A 19,781-nucleotide genomic window follows, 5' to 3' on the forward strand; every position below is an offset into this window, starting at 1 on the left:
AGCCATAAATAGCGCCATAATAAATTGAAAGGATATGATAACTGTGTCACGTGAAAACAATACAGCTTATATAAAGTACCAGAATGTTCCAATAAAAATAAATTTAATATTACAATATATACATACAATATCTTATTTGAAGGTAACATTTTAGAATATTTTTCTTTAAGGCACCTGGGGGAAAAAAACAAAAACAGAAAATAGTGAGGTTTACCTTACTCACCACACAGTTGAGATAATAAAGTAATTCAGTCCTATTGTTTAACAGATTTTGGAGGGAAGCAGACTGCCTTCCCTTTCTGCTTCCCTAAGCCCTTCTTCAGACTACTCTTAACAAGATCAGCTGTGAATGTGTTAAAAAAATAAAAACACAGAAACTAGGCTATGATTCTTCACGGCATTACGTTTCAGGTACCCATATTGAATTTCAAAAATGAACTGAAGTGTAGAACTAAACTGACTATCAAATGTAAAAAAAAAGACCTTTTCAGTTAACTACCACACAGCAGACTAGATGACATTCTGCAGCAAGAAGAGATCAGGAATATAGAAACAGTCAGAATGTTACACAATTACCCTGCTTATACTGTTTCTACATACATAGTCACAGATATTTCCCTGCCGTTCTTACGCATTAACAAGGAACGCATGCACTATATGCTTGGTTTTGTTTATTAAAAAGAAAAAAAAAAACTTACTGGAAGAATTAATCTATCTCCATTTCATCGTCATTACTATAGGAAGGAGGGCTGATCATGGGTTCTGTTATTTCAAATGTTTCTATGATTTCCTAGGTAGAAATGACAGAAGGGTAAGTAAGTTGCAGGAGCTAATTTATTTCGATACAGTTGCAGCTACTGCCTGGTAAATAACAAAGTTTCTCAAACTAAAGCACTGCTTCACATGACTAAGCCTATTCTACACATGGAGTGACAAAGGAGAAATGTACTAAGAAACTTTTTATGGAAGATTTATTGAAAAATAGCAAACACCCCCTGTAGGAGCACATCATACATAAGGGAAGAAACATTCTGTAGTTACGCAGTCCTCATAAAGCAGGAAAATTGAGTCACTGCACAAGTTAAAAGCTCTTGAACTGACAGGGCTTTTTGGATCAAAGATGAAATCACTGTGCCACTTCCCAGTTTTCTTGCAGTTAAAAATGCCAATTAGATTTGTAGTTGTTTTAGAATCCCTGAAATTAAATGCAGTGATAAAATCCACCTGTGCTCATCTGAGTACATTATCAGCACAGCTCTCAGATGTGTTCTTACGCTTTGGGGAAAAATACAAATGAATCAAAGTTATCAAGTGCTACCTCATACCTTCCATTCTTGATGGCTCAGGGAAATGACAACTTGGTTCCGTGCTCGATTACTATGGTCATCATCCTTTCTTCCTTCATTGTTTTTTACGGGCTCTGTTCAAAATATTGTATTTTCATAATGTTACAGTTGTTAAGTCAGTTTCCTTCAGGACCACAGAAGCTTCACAAAGCTTAGTATCAATAATACAAAGATTCATTTCAATAACACACAATCCATTAAATTTCTTTCTACCAGTAGCCTGTACTATACGCTGCTCAGGAAGTTTCTTTAGTCTTACTGATTTAAAAAAAGTTGGTTTCTAAATTTATGAATCCCAGAAGGGCCTAAGGGCTCAGCCGTGTGTGGAATCCCACCAAACTGTAACCTCATTGACACCCCATGAAAATAAAAGCTGCAGACCTCAACATAGGACGGCATTTCCTTTCCAGCTGTTTTTACATTGCAGCACTTCTTAACTTAGAGAAAGGAAACCTCCTGTATGCAAAATCTCTCTTCTCAAAGCATAGCAGCATTCATATTACTGTTAATTATTACTTACAAGGTAACAGAATAACCTTTAATTTCTATTAATTGATTTACAGAAATATGGAAAAAGTCTACTAAGCTGATTTATATGTTTAAAGAGTCTCAACCTTTTTGATTACTCTTATAAATTTCTTCAAGCCTTCAATTACCTTCACTGCTTATTCCCAGATGTCTGCTGTTGCAGCTAACCATACACCTGAAGCTGAGGTACAGCTACTTTTTCAAAAAAGCAATTCGTTTTATAAAGCTAGACTTTGCTGGAAAGGGAAAGGAATTTGCAAGTGGCTTTGCGCTGTTTCACATGTCCCTGAATTAGAGATAATGAGGAAACAAGCAGTAGAAACAAAAACTAGGGCAAGGTTGAGATAAAGTAAATTGGCTACAGTGTTAAAGATGAGCTTTGGGCAGTGGCCAATTGCTGGCTGGCTCGAGGTGCGTGTCTGAGGGTCTCCAACTAATGGTATGACAGATACGGGCGTGTGGACAGTGCATGGGGCTACAGGGAAAGTATATGTAGTAGAGTATACATAGTAGAGAAAGGGCAATAAAGGTCTCCTGTTCAAGAGCCATCAGGACTCCGTGTCTTGCATCCCTTCAAGACTTACCTATTATTGGCAATTTATCATCATCCAGCTTTAATCTTGCAAGGCCATCCTAAAAAAAACAGTAAGATTTAAGATTTCAGATATTAAATCTAAATGCTATAATGCACTGATATATTTTATTACCAGAAATAAATACATATGTTGAATAAAATAGGAAAATATATTTAATTACAGAACTAATCAAGGAGAATGCAGTTACTATAAGACAGGTGGTGACTGCTGGATTATAAAAATTTGATTTTAAAATCATTATAATTCATTTAATATACTTGTGTTAGTCCTTCATAATTGTATCACTGCATTCAATTAAACCCCTGAATTTGGTCAAAATGTATTTTCATTTTTTTCCATTTTCCTGAATTTAAAACACATTTTATTCACTAGAGACAAATTACAGTTTGAAACACAAATCTATGGAATTAAGTGTAGCGTAATACATCGCAAAACAACCTCATAGGGAAAATAAAATACCAAGATACTCAGTTGAAAAACAACCTTTAAACAAGTAAGTCAATGAAGATGCAGGAATGAGAATGAAAGCACAAAACTGAAAGTTAGTTATAATGCCAATTACCAAGATCTTACAGTACAAAAGTACTATCTCCAAAACTTCACTCATGAATAAACTTTATAAAAACAGTCTAAAACAGACATACAGCTATACCCTTTGACTTTTCAATGTTTAAACCTTATTATGCAGCATAATAAGCTTCTTGTCACCGTGTGCTACCAAAAGGACATTTTTAATCAAGTAATTATTAAAATATTTAAAAAAAAAACAAAAAACAAAAAACAGTAACTCTTCTATGCTCTATGAACACTCTTCTATAATCTATAGTAATATATGTACACTAGAATCCTTTTTTAAAAGAACATTGATAGCAAAAATTTCATTATTGTTGACAAATTGACTGGAATAGTAAGAAAAAAATCTAGTTAAAACAGCCTATTTTCATTTTCATTTTCATTTAATTACCAAAATATAGAGTGCTTGTGGAAAACAAGTCAGGAATCCAAAAATATTTACCACACAATACCACACAAAACAACAAATCAAGATTTCCATATAGTTCCAGCATTTATATGAAGATTTCAAGAACATGTCTTGCCTTACCCTTATAATGAAGGACACATGGAAGATGTTTTCCACGGTGCGTGCGAAAGAGTTTGGATCAATCACAAGATCAAAGAAGAAAATAGGTGTAAAAGCTGGAGATATAAAAATGGGTTAGTTAAAAGAACAGGTGGTGTACATAGAGCCAACATCTGTGAACACAAACTTAACATCAATAACCGCTTTAAAAGCTATGTAAATGTTTATGATAACTTTACTACAATGTTGAATTCCCAACTGCATACTTGCAGAAAAAGTTCCCAGAGAATATTTCATTCCATCGTTTGCGGGGTGTGCACATGTGTATATGCACCAATTTCTAAGTATGTCACTATTTGATTTCTTTCTTAAAAAAACAAAAGACTTGTACTACTAAGAAGAGGGTAGGTAGGATTTCAGATTTAACTTTGCTATCAAACAGAGAGGTTGCAGAACATCCATCCTTGGAGATGTTCAAGAACAGGACATGGTCCTAAGCAAATGGCTCTCCATGAGCAAAGCAGATGGAACAGATGACTCTCAGAGGTCCCTTCCAACTTCAACTATTCTGTGATTATATGAAACCCCAACTGATTAGTGCCATAAAGAGTATCTAGTCAGTACGTGACCTTCAGCACAAAGATTTCTACTTGGTAGCTCCATATAATTCTATTTCTGTAGTTTAACAACACTGTGGAAGATGAAGAGTACTCATTTTCTCAAATTAACAAGATAAAAGCTAAATTGAATCATACTTACGATCGTTTCTAAAGTGAGTCTGTAATAATCCCAAGATCCTCTCTACTTCTTTTTCTGTAGCTTCCTGATGAGACTCCTCCATTTTTTTTAGCTAGAAGAAAAAATCATAATTTCATTTAATATAACTGCTGTTATAAGACAAGAATATGAAATGGTCCTTTTATGAACACGATATGTAAAAGAAAATTCTCTCTATGCCACACATGCAGTTACAGACACTAGTGCAAGCTTGAGACAACTTATGAAGTGCTTTGGGAATAAAATTCACATTGTACAATATCAAACTGAAAGGTCACAATTTATATGGTTTGAGCTTATTTATAGGTCTGCTCTTCTATTTTCAAACAGTTCTGTGGAACTGAATGGCTAAGTCAGCCCTAGTGGGACACAGCTTGAGGGTTTAACGAATAAGTTTATTTATACAGAAAGACAGGTTTTGTTGCTGTTTTTCTTTTTTTGTTTTTTTTTTGTTTTGTTTCTCCCACCAGAAAAGGCACCTAAGTTTTCATGTTGCCCTGGTTTTGTCTAGAAGTTTACTTACTCCTTGCCTCCCCCATGCAATGCATGTCAGAGCAAATAAACTCATGTGAACTTGTCTTGGTCTCTCCTGATGATGATTACTGTTCCAGGTGCTTCAATCTGGAACATGGCCAACTATGCAAGTGGCCAAGATACAGAATATTTATCATTTCCTTTTCTATTTATCAGTTCAACTTCTTTTCCTTTCAAGATGTATCGACATCTTAGAGACACAGAAGAATCTCAGAAACAAAAGAATTTTGTAAAAATACTACCAGAGTTGCAAACTCTCAGTAAGCTGGGAATTATCTTTCTTTCTGAGACATTTATCATCATCTTCCTCTTTTAAAACTGATGAAAGCACTACCACACACTATCGAGATCTTTCTCTGCTGCATTTTGTCACAGTTCTGCAGGTATGGCAGGGCATTTTACACCTCTTGATAAGTAGTAATGCCATACAATTCATTAATAAAAGGTAACAGTTCACAAACCTGAGCAGGCATTGCCCGTTTTTCTTGCCCTCCTGCAGCCTTTTTCTGCCTCTCAATCCGTTGCCTCGGTACAGGAGGATCAGACTTGAAAGATCCCAACCTGAACAGAATAAAAAGAATATACATATTAAAAAAAAAGATTAAAAAAAAAAAAAAAAAGAATTTAGACCTTGGATAAGAAGAGATGGACACAGGAACTTTCATCTTGAAAGTGGAAACATAAATTTGAAATATCTCAAGTAGCATTCCAACATCAAGTATCGTACAGTATCTGATCACATTATTGTATCCAGCAAATTTCTTAAAATTAGGGAGTGGAAGAAGTGCAGAAGCATAGACAACTGAATAATATTCTGCCAACTCTACTGCTGAGAATTTAATAAAAATAGATCCTGCTGTTGTAGGCTGAGTCTGAGAGATTGAAGTGTTGGCTATAAGCCAAATGACTAATGGTCACAGCAGCTAAAAAGTCCTAATAAATAGATGGCCTAAAGGATAAAGAGAGAGATGACACCGATCCTAAAAAAAAGGCCACCTGCAAGTAATCAGGTGGCTTCTCTTCTGAAGGCAGAGCAAGAAGCAAGGTTCTAAAAAGACAACCCATTAACACAGACGTGAGATGTTGTGCTGGTCTCCTCAGCATAATACCATGAAAGATACAGAAAGACCGTTCATCAGGGTCTGTAAATGTCTGGAGGGAGAAACAAAAGTTCCTCAATTTGTACTTCTGCCTGCAGCTTGTACAGGGAGGGAAAAGGGACAGAAGAGTCAGCTTTCAGAGGAAAGAGGGACACTTACATTTTCTGGTTTTAGTTTGAAACTGATAAAACAGACGTACCTTGCTACCCCTGCTATACACAAATATTTTTGTATCCAGGCCATAACAGAATCAAACAAATATCATGACAAATTTTGAAGATAAGGAGTTCACCATACCGGAAGAACAGAGGCCATGTAGAAGCTCTTGTTGACACTTTGTGATCAGAGATTAAACTCTACTCAAGACCAGGGCATTAAAGGTAAGAAATTTGTTTTTTAGAATGAACACCAACAAGGGCCATTAGCCTGTGCTGCAGTATACAGTATTTCCTTAAATAAACTTACATGTAGTGAAAAGAAGGTGCTCTTCTGAAGTACTTTTCTGCTTCTTCTCCCAGCTTATGCCAGGCATTACTAGGTAAATAGCCAGCTGAAACGTTCTCAGTATCGCTATCATTTCCATCTACTTCTATACGATTTATACCCATGAATGTTAGCTACAAAAGAAAAAAAACTGCAATGAAAATTCACTTCCAAGAAAGATGAGTAGACAGTTTAATGGTAAAACACTGTATTATGGAGTCTGTCCTGCTGAATTAGTATTTAATATCACTGTATAACAAACGAACCTTGACTTTCCTGAAGATAAGTGAAAACAAAAGCACATGCAGACTTCTGACACATGCAATCAAGAGCTACACCGTCTAATATTTAATTCCCTTTGATTAAAGGGAGTTAAATCCCTAAATTTAGGTACATTTTTATATAAACTAAATGACAAAATCCAGTCTTAGTACTTAGCAATGTAACATTTTCATTTAGAAGTGAATGACTTGTAGTTCTTCACAGAAGTCAGCCAAAACAGAAACACCACGTAAGAGAATTGCATGGACCGCAAGAAAATGGGGACTGAAGTTAAATCTCATTTCAAGAGATCTTAAACTTTCAGGTATAAATCAGTCTTGTATTTCCCAGTATTTCGTTAGAACAAAAGAAATGCATTCCCCTCCCTCAATTAACCTGTTTCTTATATTACAGATGACAACAAAAGTCAGAGATTATGCACAGCCTTTTATGTTTTGAAGAGTGTTTCAATGCTGTCGTGAATCCATTCTTCCATCCATCCATGATTAAAGCAGTCAATCACGGCATGTCTACATGTCCAAATAACACAAAGTCCCATTCTATGAGTCACAAAGGACCTTGAAAACTTCATCCAAAAACAAATATAGCATTGGACAAGATAAAGACACTAGTTAACTAATGTGAAACTACTGAACACGGTAAAAGAAAGCATAAAAGGCTATCATAAGAGCACAAACGGACAAAACCGTGATAAAGTAGCAGGGGCAGAGGAGATGCCTACATTTGCAAGGTAAGATTTTCCCCTACGCAAATTGGAAATGCTGAATCCATGATTTAAAACAGTTAACAAAACTATCCACAGCGTTAATCAAAGAAACTCATGCAAAGACTTAAATTATATCAGAACTGTCAGGTACTGCCTGAGAACCTTTTGTAATTCTACAACGAAAAGGGTAAACCTCTAGCAAAACTGTTGGCAAATTCTGAATCTGGAACTTACCAAGTCTTCTGCAAATGTCAGTGATTCAAATGTTGTCATCTCTGAGCGCAACTCATTAGCTTTCTCCTTTCCTAAATTTGATGCTATGACAAGAAATTGAGCATCCAGCGCAGCCTCTCGTGCACACGAAACTGTTACAGAAGGAAAAGGCTGTATATTAATAACAAGTCATTGCCAGAAACAATGAAATTTAGCATACAAAGCTCTATACCCAGGATATTCTCTAAATCATCTTATTGCAATGAATTCGAGTGCAGGCTGTAGTGCAATTTCTTACAGAATACTCATATTTACATTTAAAAAAAAAAAAAAGAAAAAGTAGAGGATAAGCCTGACAAAGGCAAGCATGGAGAACTAACAAGTTATCTTGAAAAATCAAGTGTGTATTTCATCGACAGTTTTTTTTGCTTCTCTCCAAGCGAAACAAGTCTACCTACACTAATATCTTGGGTACTACTTATGTATGTTTTCCTAGAAAGTCAACATAAAGCAAGAAGCATTTCTAACTGCAAATAAACATTAAAAAAGAGAGATTTGTTTTCCCATATAACCTTATTCAAACAATTCCTCTTCAGCTTAACAAATCTATTTCGAGTTATACATTAATTTTTATGTCAAAATACTTGGATATAAACTTCATCTTCTTGCCATTTTGTTTATTAAGACATTATTTACTCAAGCAATCACGTCTAACAAGAACTACAGAATTTGTTTTACCTCCATTGAACAGTTTATTGGCTTCTTCCAAAGCTTCTGTCAGTCTGTTGCTTTTTGAACTCAGCACATCCTCACGGTTTTCTAGGTAGACAGGACACAAATGAAATCCTAAATCACTTAAATATGGAAGCACCAAGAAATACATACTTACTCCTTACTCAAAACTGTCTTGCTCGTATTCCTTTATAAATAACAGATATGGAATATAATCAAACATTCACTTCAAGATTTTTAGTCTCTGTTCTTATTAGTGTTAATGCATTAGATTGGTTTGAAGGGGCAATTTTCCATTTACTTCAATGGAATAGGATTCAGGCAGCTGAATTTACGTGGAACTGTACCATCTACTGAAGTTGTGTTAGGTACGTGCATCAATTTCCCCACTCCAAAACTCATTTAATTGCTCAAAACCCAGTGGATCCGATTCCTGTTAGTCCCAGCTAAACACCTGTACCTGTGCCGAAGCAGCCAGCAGGTACTGTAGCTTTCTTGGTGTCACCCTTGTTACACGCTCACATTAATGAGGGACTTCCAGGAAAAAAAAATAAATGAAGAACAAAGGGAAAAATGTATACCTGGTGATTTCTGAAGATCACCAGGCGAAACAACTTACTTGTGTGTAATGATGCGAGTACAATTTAACAAGGCTTTGAGATGTGCAATTCCCAACAGCTATGTACGTGCTTTTAAGAGCGTGCTCAATGCCTGGGCATAACACAGTTGCTTTTTTTTATACATATACAGTCACCATCCACAAACTGTGCTGTGTTCTCTCATCAAACAGCCCTACAAACACAGCGAGGCTGCAGAAACCCACACCACATCCTCCTCCACCCGGCAGCGCCTCCTCGAGCAGGAAAAGGTCCCAACCAAAATCACGTTACACACACACAACCCCTGCACATGGCAGCAGCCGAAACCCATCCTCCCGTTTGGGCAGGAGCCCCCCCAGCACTGCCAGAAGGCTCGGGGGGGGTTAAGGGACCCCCAGCCCCGCTGCTCGCCCCCCGCTCACGCTGCACGCTGCAGATCAGCTCCCGGTACTGGTTGCGGATCATCCTCCTGCTGCGCTCGTCCGCGCTGCCCTCCGCCCTCCGCGGCCTCTCTCCTCCCTCCTCCTCCTCCTCCTCTTCCTCCTCGTCTTCCCCGACGGCCGGCGGCCGGCCGAGCCTGCTGGAGAGCCGCCGCCGCCGCCGCCGCTGCTGCTGCTGCTCCGCGGAGCCGTTTTGGGAGGCGAGGGGCAGCGAGGAGCGGCCGGAGCCCTGCTCGGAGCCCCGCGGGGAGGGCTCCCCGCTGCCGCCCGCCTCCGACATCGCCGCCGGCAAGGCAGGGGCCGAGCCCCCGCGGCGGCAAATGGCGGCCGCGGCCCGAGCTGAGGGAGCAACGGGCGGCGGCGGCTTCCCGCCCAGCCTCAATGGCGGAGCGGGAGCGGGGCCGCTATGGCGGAACGGGCCCGGCAGGGGGCGACGCCAATGGAGGCGGCTCCCAGAGGCGGCACCTGCACCGCAGCTCGGCTGAGGGGGGGGGGGGGTCCGAGTTTTGGTTGGGATTAGGGGTGGGAAGTTGTGGGGAATAAAGCCGTGGGGAATAAATCCGTGGGGAATACCGCCACATCTTTCATCTGCTTTCGAGCTTTTCTGATATCTGAGGGGAAGATGAGGTAAAAATTGCAGGCAAAGGGATCAGGCACCTGACTGAGCATCTCCACTGGACACAGCACAGAACCATCTAGGTGGGAAGAGACCTCAAGATCACCCGGTCCAACCTCTGAGCTAACACTAACAAGTCCTCCACTAAACCATATCGCTAAGTTCAACATCTAAACATCTTCTAAAGACCACCAGGGATGGTGACTCCACCACTTCCCTGGGCAGCCCGTTCCAATGCCTCACAACCCTCTCAGTAAAGAAGTTCTTCCTAATATCCAACCTAAACCTCCCCTGGTGCAACTTTAGCCCATTTCTCCTCATCCTGTCACCAGACATGTGGGAGAATAGACCAATATAATACACATAGATTAATTAGTCACTAAGTAAAGGTCTGTGCTCATACATTAACATTCATTATACCACACATACATTAACAAATACAAATACAAAAACATTATATTACACATATATTAACAAATGCATGCTCTGAAGTGGAGCAGACTGGTAAGCTAGTTAATTAGGAGCAGTAGCATTGTTTATACAGAAGACACCAAAGTTAGATGAGAGAATGCATGTTATTAATTTACCAGGTTGGAAGAAATAACAGTCTGTATTTTTAAATGATCCCAAACCAAACATTACAAGTCCAGAAAATTCAGCTATATTAAAATTTTAATTTAATGAGGAGCAGTTTATGTTACAGACCAAACCCTTATTTTAATAGATAATTTTACCTCTCTTGTTCTGTTCTCCCTGTACCAGCATCATTAGGGTTGGGCTTGTAATGCTGGATCTGGCTTCCACCTGGGAGCAGTGGGCCAGCAAATGGGCACTTATTTTCTCATACTTGACCATAACCAGCAGAACTGTTGTATAAATACTGTTGTATAAATGTTGCTCAGGAACTGTGCTGATCCATGCAAGCAGATTGCCCATCAAAATAAATTCCTTGTGTGAATCCGTTGACTCCAACAAAGTTATCATAAATGGTGACTTTAACCAAAAACATTGTTTCAAAGGCAACATACAGCACAATATTTTGTCTTTTTAAAATGCTTACTCTATGTAATTTGACACAGAAATTCCAAATTATAAGAGTTTTATTATAATACATGGTTAGCGGAACAACGCTGAACATTAAAAATTGATTTTTAAGAACTTTGTTAAATGTAAGCATATACCTTTTCTTTGCAAGCAACCTAGGAATTTATTTGTATTTTTTTCTGCTTATAAATTCAACTTAATCCTGCAAAATATAAATAGATTTCACTGTACTTCATTATGTGATTAATACTATTGTGTTGCTTTAATCATCATGGAGTTTTATTAGAGTATTTTTATCAGGCATTCTAAAACATCTTCATAGGTGAGACTGATTTAATGTAGTGCCATGGATCTACCTTGTCTTCCCCAAATCACTACTTCTGCTGGACTACAGACTGCAAAATATGTGTAAGTGATCTTTCAAAATATATTTTTAAACTATTTTGGTTTTCAATACAAAAGGTCGACTTATAGTTCGGGCTATTAAACAATTTCCTATTCTTTGTGTGACTAGTAGCGTGCTGTCAAATTTGTGTCTCAAGTTGATTATGAGCAATATGCTTTTAGACCCTAACACAAAAAGTCTCACAAGAGGATCCAAACAAGACTGGGGCCCATTGTACAGTGCAATGCACGAATAGTAAGAAATGTTCCCTGTTCCAAGGACTTTGAAATGCGAAGCAAAATGCAAAATGCTGAGGTGGGTGCGAGGCACAAGGAAAGGTTCAGTACAAGCTGGAGGGTTTGGTGCCTTGCTGAGGAAATGGGGTTGTATCCAGTCACATACAAACACTAATCTTGTTCTGAAGATGATGCTTGCTTTCTTGAAATCCATGTTTGACCTTTCTTGGTGCTTAGACAAGCAGGGCCTTTTACTCATTGGGTACAAGAGCAAAATATCCCACAGACTGTTCTTTGTCTAGAGTGTACAATAAAATGGCAAAGTGTTCTAAAAGAGGCAACCCACATTAACCAAAAATTAAACACGAAAAAGCAGAATGACACAACAAATACTGCACAGCATACAAATTCACTTTTAACAAGAATATTGCGCACTATAAAATGATTTCAACAATTACCATCACAGTCCTTCAGCAGCTTGTATTTATATGGGAAGAAAGACCTCCCCACATGGATCAGTGGAGTGTAATGTGAAATCAGTTTTCAGTTTCATCACAAAAACCTCTTTCACTGAAGCTACATATGTCACTTGGGAGTGGTAGGAGGAGAGGAGAAGCCTACTGCTGTTCTCCATGCGGACCAGTCTGTCACAGCACGTGCTACACAGCTATGTGTGAGACAGAAGTTGGGCGCTACTCCTAATTCCTACTCCGTGTTGTTGTTGCAGAGGACGGACTGGTGGTGTCAGACAGCATAGTCAAGTATCGTCTCCTCTTGGGTCATCTAGGGAAAACAAATCTGGGAGCACTGAGCAGAAAGGTATAACTGCATTATTCTGCAAGAAGACAGCATTTCAGGAGTGGAAGTGTCAGCCAGCACAAACCTCAGTGCGTTGTCTCATGGCTAGAGAGTGACACAGGGCTATGTGGCAGGTAGAACCGAACTAGAGCCTTCAACTGAATTCCAGTTTTGAGCACTGCACGTTTTGTATATATCATGATACGGCTGCTCAGATGGATGCTGTATTTCAGCAAGCAGTAGGCAGTCCCTGTTGTCATCAAGTACAGAGAAATAATGTTATTTCTTACGGTGCAAAGTTAATTACCAGTGGTAGTGACTATCTCAGATAGCTCAGGAGCTGCCCGGCGTGCTGGTGCTCATCTATAGCCAATAAACTCTGGAACTACCACCAGTAGATTTAGTAAAAAATCTAATCATTTGCCCAGTTCTAGAAAACCGGTGGTTTTGGTTTTCTTTGATCTGGTGCAAAGATCCCCAATCTGCCTGCAGGTGTTTCCAAGATTTAATGGAAAAAACACATTTTAAAATGTGACAGGTTAGTCTCTGCCTAAGACTGCTGCGTATGATACTAAAGAATAAACTTTTTGCATTTCCCTTGAATACACTAAAATAAATGTTACTGTTCTGGATGAAGAGACAAAATAAGAAACTCATTATTTAAGAAATTGCAACACAGGACCTGTTGCACAGTGACAGCTGTTTCTGACATACAGATAATCCTGGTAATCTGAAATGGGTCCTAAACTAATTGAAAACACAAGAATTAAAACGTCTGAGATATTTGCCAGTCAGCTGCCAGCTCTGCAAGCAAATACAGATGAGGGGAATTTGCTTTTGTGTAGAAGTAAGTGTATGTTTATATACTTGGGTTTTGCAGAAGCTTTTCTTTCCGTATTTACAGATAATCCTGTGGGAGGTAAAAACCTGGCACCAGACATTCTTTCAGCACAGTGGATTAGGTTACAGCCCATCACCTCACAGTATACGTTGTGCCAGTCTGAGAAGTTATTTCCAGGGGAACAATTATTAATAGAACTGAAAAACGTGGGACCCAATCTGCTGGGATGTTGGGAAAAAAAAAATTTGGCAAGATCAGACCCTTTTAGGCACCAGGAACTCCCTTTTAAGGATTTCTTTTTAACGATTAGGAATATTTCATTAAGTGATGCACTGACACAGTGTTGCTACGACAACCCGCGAGAGTCACCCTGGCACAGGCAAAAGTGCTCAAAACCTTCCATTATTTACCTGCACTCAAATAGCAGTGTATTTTAGGAAAAAAAAAAAATAAATATAAAAAGGAAAAAAAAAAAAAGTCTTTGCAAGGAGCAGGAAGCATATACATACATTAATGATGCATCAGAGCAGAGAATAGCCAGACAGCTGCTGCCTTGGTGGTCCATCCCATACATTTTTAATGGAGGAACAAAGGAATTAAAAGCAAATGCAGAACAGGTTTTTGAAGGGAGAAAAGAAAAAGAGCCAGTTAGCACTCTGTAGAGTTGTGTCCACAGTATTCTGCACAACTGCACGTCAGTTATTTGGACTTTTAATATGCCAGTAATTTCTGTATTCCCAGTAAACTCATGGGAATTCATTTTTCTTTATAGCAATCTCTGGCAGTTATCACCCGTTAGACATTGCCAACACCGTGCAAGCAGTTAACTTCAACCTAAGTACTTCTGCAGTAGGCTTTATCTTATCACAGCAGTCATTTCTTCACATGTTGTGCTGACTTGATTATATTTTTATTACATGTATTTAAAGGCATCTAGCTCCTGACCTATTAAAATGGAATACGTTTTTTCCTCTCTGAAATAATGTATTCCACAGGGGAATTTTTCAGAAGTGCAACTGAAAATCTGCTCTGCTTAAAAGTCATTTTGGCGATTGGTGTGGGTTTCTTTTTTCAGTGACACCTCCTTTGGGAGTTAAGACATCTCTGTGCTGAAGTGGCATGTTGGTTTTTTTCCACAAAGGTCACAGATTTAATGCTCTTCTATGGAAGATAGTTAAGGCTTGCTCCCTTTGGAGTAAAATTAACCCTGTTGTTGGGCTTGCTTTCTTCAACCACTACATTCAGACAAGTGGGCTGAAAGATCCATCTTATCCGTAGTGAGAAAAGACGAGCTGCTTTCCCTCCTGGCTGACTGTGTGGGCGAGAGAAGACTAAACACAGGCGAAGGGATGAAGAATGGCATGGTGGCAAGAGACTTCTGCTTTTTCCTTCTCTCCTCCTGCCAGGTAATCCACCAGCATTCCCAGACTTTGCGTGTTTGTTCTGAACTCCAGCAAAGCATTCCTCACAAAATATGCAGAGCAGTGCTGCCTCGCAGTGTTTTTCTTAAGGCAACAATCACTTGTAGCCATGCCATGGCTATGTGTGTTAGTCATGAATAGTTTTCCCAAACTTAACTTACTGAGTTAGTCAAGTGGGAGAGACAGCCTGACACTTAGTTATAGCCCCAGAGTGAAAGCCAGAGGGGCAAATTCCAGTTACATTGGTGTATCACAGAGCTTGTCTCAGTGCCTTAAGCAACCAGAATACCACCACCAACGATGACAGCAGACTGCACACAGTGTACGGGACCTATCTTGTGTTATTCTCATCCGGCAACTGAGAATCCCTGTAAAGAACTGATGTGTCACAGCCCTGCAGCTCCCTGGGTCAGATTCCTTACACTTCATAGCTATCCAGCATAGTGTTCTCAAACATAAGCCAATTCACATTAATAGAACTCTTTCATGTGATCCAGGGAGAAAGGGGATCCATACACCAGCTAGGAGTGAAGGAGTGCAGAAGGTTATAAAAATCAGTGGTACTCTGAGTGGTATATTTTCATTTTTAGTCTAGAGGAAAATTGGTAAGTAATTTTTTTCTCAGTTCTTTAAATTTAAAAAATGTCTAGACTCAGAACAGTTTGCTAATTATATTTTAGACATTACCAAAAGGCAAAGGGAGTGCCTTATAAGTAAAAGAAACTTTTCTGCTTACCAGAAAAAAAAAACAGAGGCTCCTTTGAGGTTCTATAGTTTCATGATCTCTTGTATAACTTGTTTTACAATCCACATAACCTAGAAAGTAGTCTACAGGATGGTGTCTATTTAATCGGTATCTTTCTAAGACCAGCAGACTGATATAAGTATGCATGTCCTAAAATAGATATTTTAAAAACATGTTACAACATTACAGACCGTAATAGCTATTTGCAAATGCTGGAGTTTTTAAATATGGCTCTCTTCCACTGTTGTTCTTTCTTCAGAAATAGTCCTAAGGATTTGTTGCAGAAAGGGTTGCTTGTTGATGTTAAGTTGCCATGTAACGACAAGAATGTGTTTCATATGCAGAATTTCAGAGATAAAATTAGCTGGCTAGTCACTAGAAAGAGTATGCAGATGTATGACCATGTTCTTAAGTGAGAACTGGCCATCCTATGTTGTCCTTTCATACTAAAGCTTGCTTCAGGCTGTAAAACACCACACTGAATAGGCAGAATATTACCTCTGGTGACCCAAACCTTTTATAGATCTAGAGGAAGCTGAAGTCACCTCTAGCCTCTCCTATTAAGAGAATCAAGCAGGTTAAAAGAACGCTTCTCTAGTTTGATATTAACAAGAATTTGATCATAATACTATTATTTTGAACATTAGTGGCATTATATTAAAATCTCTTGCCAACATGTAAGAGCACAGCAACTTGAATTATTCCTGCATTTTTCTAATGACTATGGTTTATATTGCCAGGGTTTGGGTATGTTTTGGAAACTATTTTTCAAGTAATCCGTCTTTAAAAAGATAGGTTTATCTTCAGGCAGAAACTAAGGATCATATTGACAGACACAGAAAAACAATGGCAGACAGGCTCCTTGTAGTTATCTCCTACAGAATCTGATCTTATCTACTAAATAGGGTGCTTAAATCTTGAATTTATATCTCACAGATCATAATTATCAAGCTGATAATTACCTAGGAGCAGCTCTTTTTTCCTTTACACACCCCAAGAGATGGGTTAACAGCCTGCTGTACAGTTCAGGGAAAAAAAAAACAACAAACATCCCTTCATGTAAAAATTTTATTATTACTGATTTAGGGATGAATTGATTGGATGTTAATACATACCTCCACAAATATTATTTTAAATTTTAAAGGGATCTGGGGAATGAGAAAGGTAGAATGGTTTGTAGTTGGCCAGAAAAGTCAGAGGAGCCTATGGGTGGAAGGGCTAAGCCTCGCTGGCTTCGTTTCCCATGCTCTGCCCTCTACATCTCCATCTATATCCACATCTACACCCGTGCATTTTTCCACCTTTAAGACAGAGATCTGTGACAAGGACAGGCCTGGCTACCCTGCTCTACAGAGATCAGCAATCAGTTTGCACGTGCTCCAGAATTAGCTAGTTAGTATTTTTCATCAAGCCTTTTGGCAATCCCAGAGCGAGTTGTGGAAAGAAACTTAAAGCAACCTCGTCCAGGAAAAAGGTCTTACCTGGTCTGGGTTAGAGCTTGGTTAATTATCAATAAAGCAACTTGTCGGTGACTAGATCTGCTTGAATTTTCACATGGGCACCAGTTTGTGGAACAGGTTAAAAGGGCACCTGTCAAGCAACCTACTGAAAAAAAAAGAAATACAATGAAAGAAATACCCTCAGTTCCAGCTGCGTACTTCATACTCACAGATATGCCCAGAGACCATTTCCCCCTAATAAAAAGGTCACATATCATAAATTGCTTATTAATTATTTTGTGAGGCATGATACAAAACAAGCAGAACAGAAATAGAAGGAGAAGCAATAGTTTGGAGGCCTTCCAGAGCCCAGGGATGGCAGAGGGAAGCAGGAGACATCTCTGTGGAGGTTCAGATTGTGCAATCAGCTCCAGACTGTGGCAGGGTCTCTGTGGTCACTTGCATTCATCTGGATGGCAGGAAGGAGGAAAGTATTTTTGAAGAATATTGAGGATATTCCTCTTGTCACCTGAGGGTTTCTTTAAAACCCTCTTATCTCTCTAATCTTTTATGACATTTTTGATAATGGGTGGCCTGTGGTATTGAGCATCTTTTAATCAGTGCTGTGCTGCTTCTTTCCACGAAGAAAGTCAAACTAAGCTTTCATACTAACATCTGACCATTTATCTGAAAAGATGGACCTTCACTCTGGGGGAGGCAGGAGCCACTACCCAGCCTGCAGAAAACTTTCACATCAGCATTTGTGTTTTCCCTATGCCAGTGGAAAAGCATTTACAGAAGCCCCTCAACTCCATAGCAAGTCTGAAGAGAGTAAACATTTATCCTACATCTATGATTTGAGCTTAAACCTAATGGAAGAGCTTAAATCCAATTACCTGATACCACATTCAATTGCACAACTAATGGTTTGAAGAGTTACATTGCTAATAGCCATTATGACAGCAAAGCCATCACAGATATTGTTTTTATTTTTCTTGACATAATTATTTTTAACTACCAGCTTCTAAATATGGCATGGTGAAACAAAGTTTGATTTATATTTTATATGTTATTTTTCATTAGAAGCTCCTGAGCACAGGGTACTGTGAAAATGTCAGTTCATCAGCACACATACAGAGTATACAAGGCTCAGCAGGTTTGACAAAATACTGAAATACATATTCTTGCCAAAATAAATTTGTCATAAAATGCTAGTTAGGACTTGACAGACTCATTTACTCCTCTGGTTTCACAGTAAACATATGATCCACCTAGCACTCTTGGTTCTTGGGCAAACCCAAGGCTCGGCCAACCCTGACTCCTTGCAAATGGATTAGGAGGTGTTTGTTTGCTTCGTGTGCAAAGCAGCAGTGTGCCTCAGGGAATTGTATAGGACTCCTAGCACTAAATTCTGTCTACATAAATAAAAGGTAAGAATGATTTGATTGTTACCTAGATGAAATCTGCTTTTCTGAATATAAGTAACCAGAAAAGGTTCTCTGATTCATGGCAAGCTGACTGGGTGTATGAACACTTTCTTGCTACCAAAATGAGTTAGATCTCATACTAATAATTCTTTTGTGTAGGAACAGTCACTGTATTTGCAACAGAGATATTTTAGAAGAGAACAGGACTGGTATAATTGCAGTTAAGAAAACAGGACCATGAGATAATCTCCTTAGTGATAATGAAGGAAAACACGAAACTTCAGGAGTGAACCAACACAACACGACAGCTGTTCATGTAGAATAGATCTGACTGAGGAAGTGATCAAATTAGACCAATTGATGTGTTGCTAAGGAGTTCTTTGGGAAAGATAGTTTAAGAGCATTTTCTCCCATTCCCAAGATAGGTTTCCTCTTTAAGACCTGGAAAAAAAGAAAGAGGAGTGTGTTTGTGTGAAGGAGATACACGCTTCATTAGTCCTGTTTTCTATGACTCTATGAAGTGTTAGCCACATAACACCATCTCCATGTACTTAAGGTTCAATGTCCAGTTTTTGCTCACCCTCCAAAAGAGGCAGAGATGTGTCTAGGTCTTCTGGAGCACAAACGATCCTTGATGTTAACAATCTTTGACATTGTAAACAGCACCACATCTTGTTGAAGCCAGAAGCACAAAGACTCGTGCAGGAAGGGAAGAAAAAAAAAAAAAAAAAAGTACAAAAAAAAGCAGCTCATGAGTATCAAAATCCTAGTTTTTATAGCACAGCTTAATAAACCTGCAGTTGTGGACCTTGCACGCCTAGATTTTAAACAGCACCGTTTTGTTTTTTTCACATGGCATAGATTGTGAATTCCTTAACACTTGATGGAAATACGTGTGGGATGTATTAGACATAGCTGTCGTTCACTTTTCTTACTATTATCCTAGTATAATGTGAGCTGTTGTCCTATTTTTCATCTTCCCAGAAGTTTTGATTAGTCTATAATGACTTGGTTTTTATATTTCTCTATGTGTCTGTCTGTATTACATATACAACATATTGAACTGAAACTGGAGTAATTATTACTAGCTGTTGGAATAAGCTGCCTGCCTACTTGCTACATTGTCTGTTGCTCACAGTTTCCATGCCACTTCCAACTGTAAACTGAAAATTGCTCTTAACTGCTTTCTTTATGAGAAAGAGCTGCTTTTAGCCACAAATTTGGAGCATTGCACAATTTTATGGAACCCATATGAAAATCTCTGCATGTTGCAAGGGGGCAGGACGTTTAAACTCATGGTCTACCTAAAGTTTTTTTTTTTCCAGTTTCTCTGGTGGACTCTTAATTCATTACACTGTTCACATCAAAAGGTGATGTGTGTCAGGAGCATTGAGCATGAGCATTATTTTCAC

General features: G+C 38.8%; 2 protein-coding genes across 15 annotated transcripts in view; one reads left to right on the forward strand and one right to left on the reverse strand.

Moving 5' to 3' along the window:
* NSMCE4A (NSE4 homolog A, SMC5-SMC6 complex component) lies at positions 1-9,799 on the reverse strand. The gene is made up of 11 exons (XM_084290544.1): positions 9,400-9,799; positions 8,385-8,465; positions 7,668-7,798; positions 6,428-6,579; positions 5,324-5,423; positions 4,311-4,401; positions 3,573-3,667; positions 2,459-2,507; positions 1,326-1,420; positions 699-790; positions 1-174 (listed from the first exon to the last, which is right to left on the reverse strand). The coding sequence occupies exons 1-10, from the start codon at positions 9,695-9,697 to the stop codon at positions 707-709; spliced, it is 1,176 nt and encodes a 391-aa protein (XP_084146670.1). The 5' UTR covers positions 9,698-9,799; the 3' UTR covers positions 1-174; positions 699-706.
* Positions 9,800-15,265: 5,466 nt separating this feature from the next.
* The window catches only part of TACC2 (transforming acidic coiled-coil containing protein 2), a 124,311-nt gene continuing 119,795 nt past the window's right edge, over positions 15,266-19,781 (forward strand). For 11 of the 14 annotated variants that reach the window (XM_084290091.1, XM_084290085.1, XM_084290090.1 and 8 more), the window contains exon 1: positions 15,284-15,363. The gene's annotated coding sequence lies outside the window, so the exon portion shown is untranslated. Of the gene's footprint in view, positions 15,364-18,197; positions 18,373-19,781 lie in introns of all 14 variants that reach the window. The other 3 variants (XM_084290092.1, XM_084290086.1, XM_084290089.1) reach the window with 2 other exon arrangements.

The sequence above is a fragment of the Netta rufina genome, assembly GCF_964035555.1.
Source record: "Netta rufina genome assembly, chromosome: 7".
NCBI lineage: Eukaryota > Metazoa > Chordata > Aves > Anseriformes > Anatidae > Netta > Netta rufina.

Coding starts and splice junctions, on each gene's coding strand:
- NSMCE4A (XM_084290544.1), bottom strand. CDS start 9,697: ATGTCGGAGGCGGGCGGCAGCGGGGAGCCCTCCCCGCGGGGCTCCGAG. Junction 5,424..6,427: donor GCACCTTCTTTTCACTACAT/GTAAGTTTATTT, acceptor TATTCTGTTCAG/GTTGGGATCTTTCAAGTCTG. Junction 4,402..5,323: donor AACGGGCAATGCCTGCTCAG/GTTTGTGAACTG, acceptor TTTTTCTTCTAG/CTAAAAAAAATGGAGGAGTC.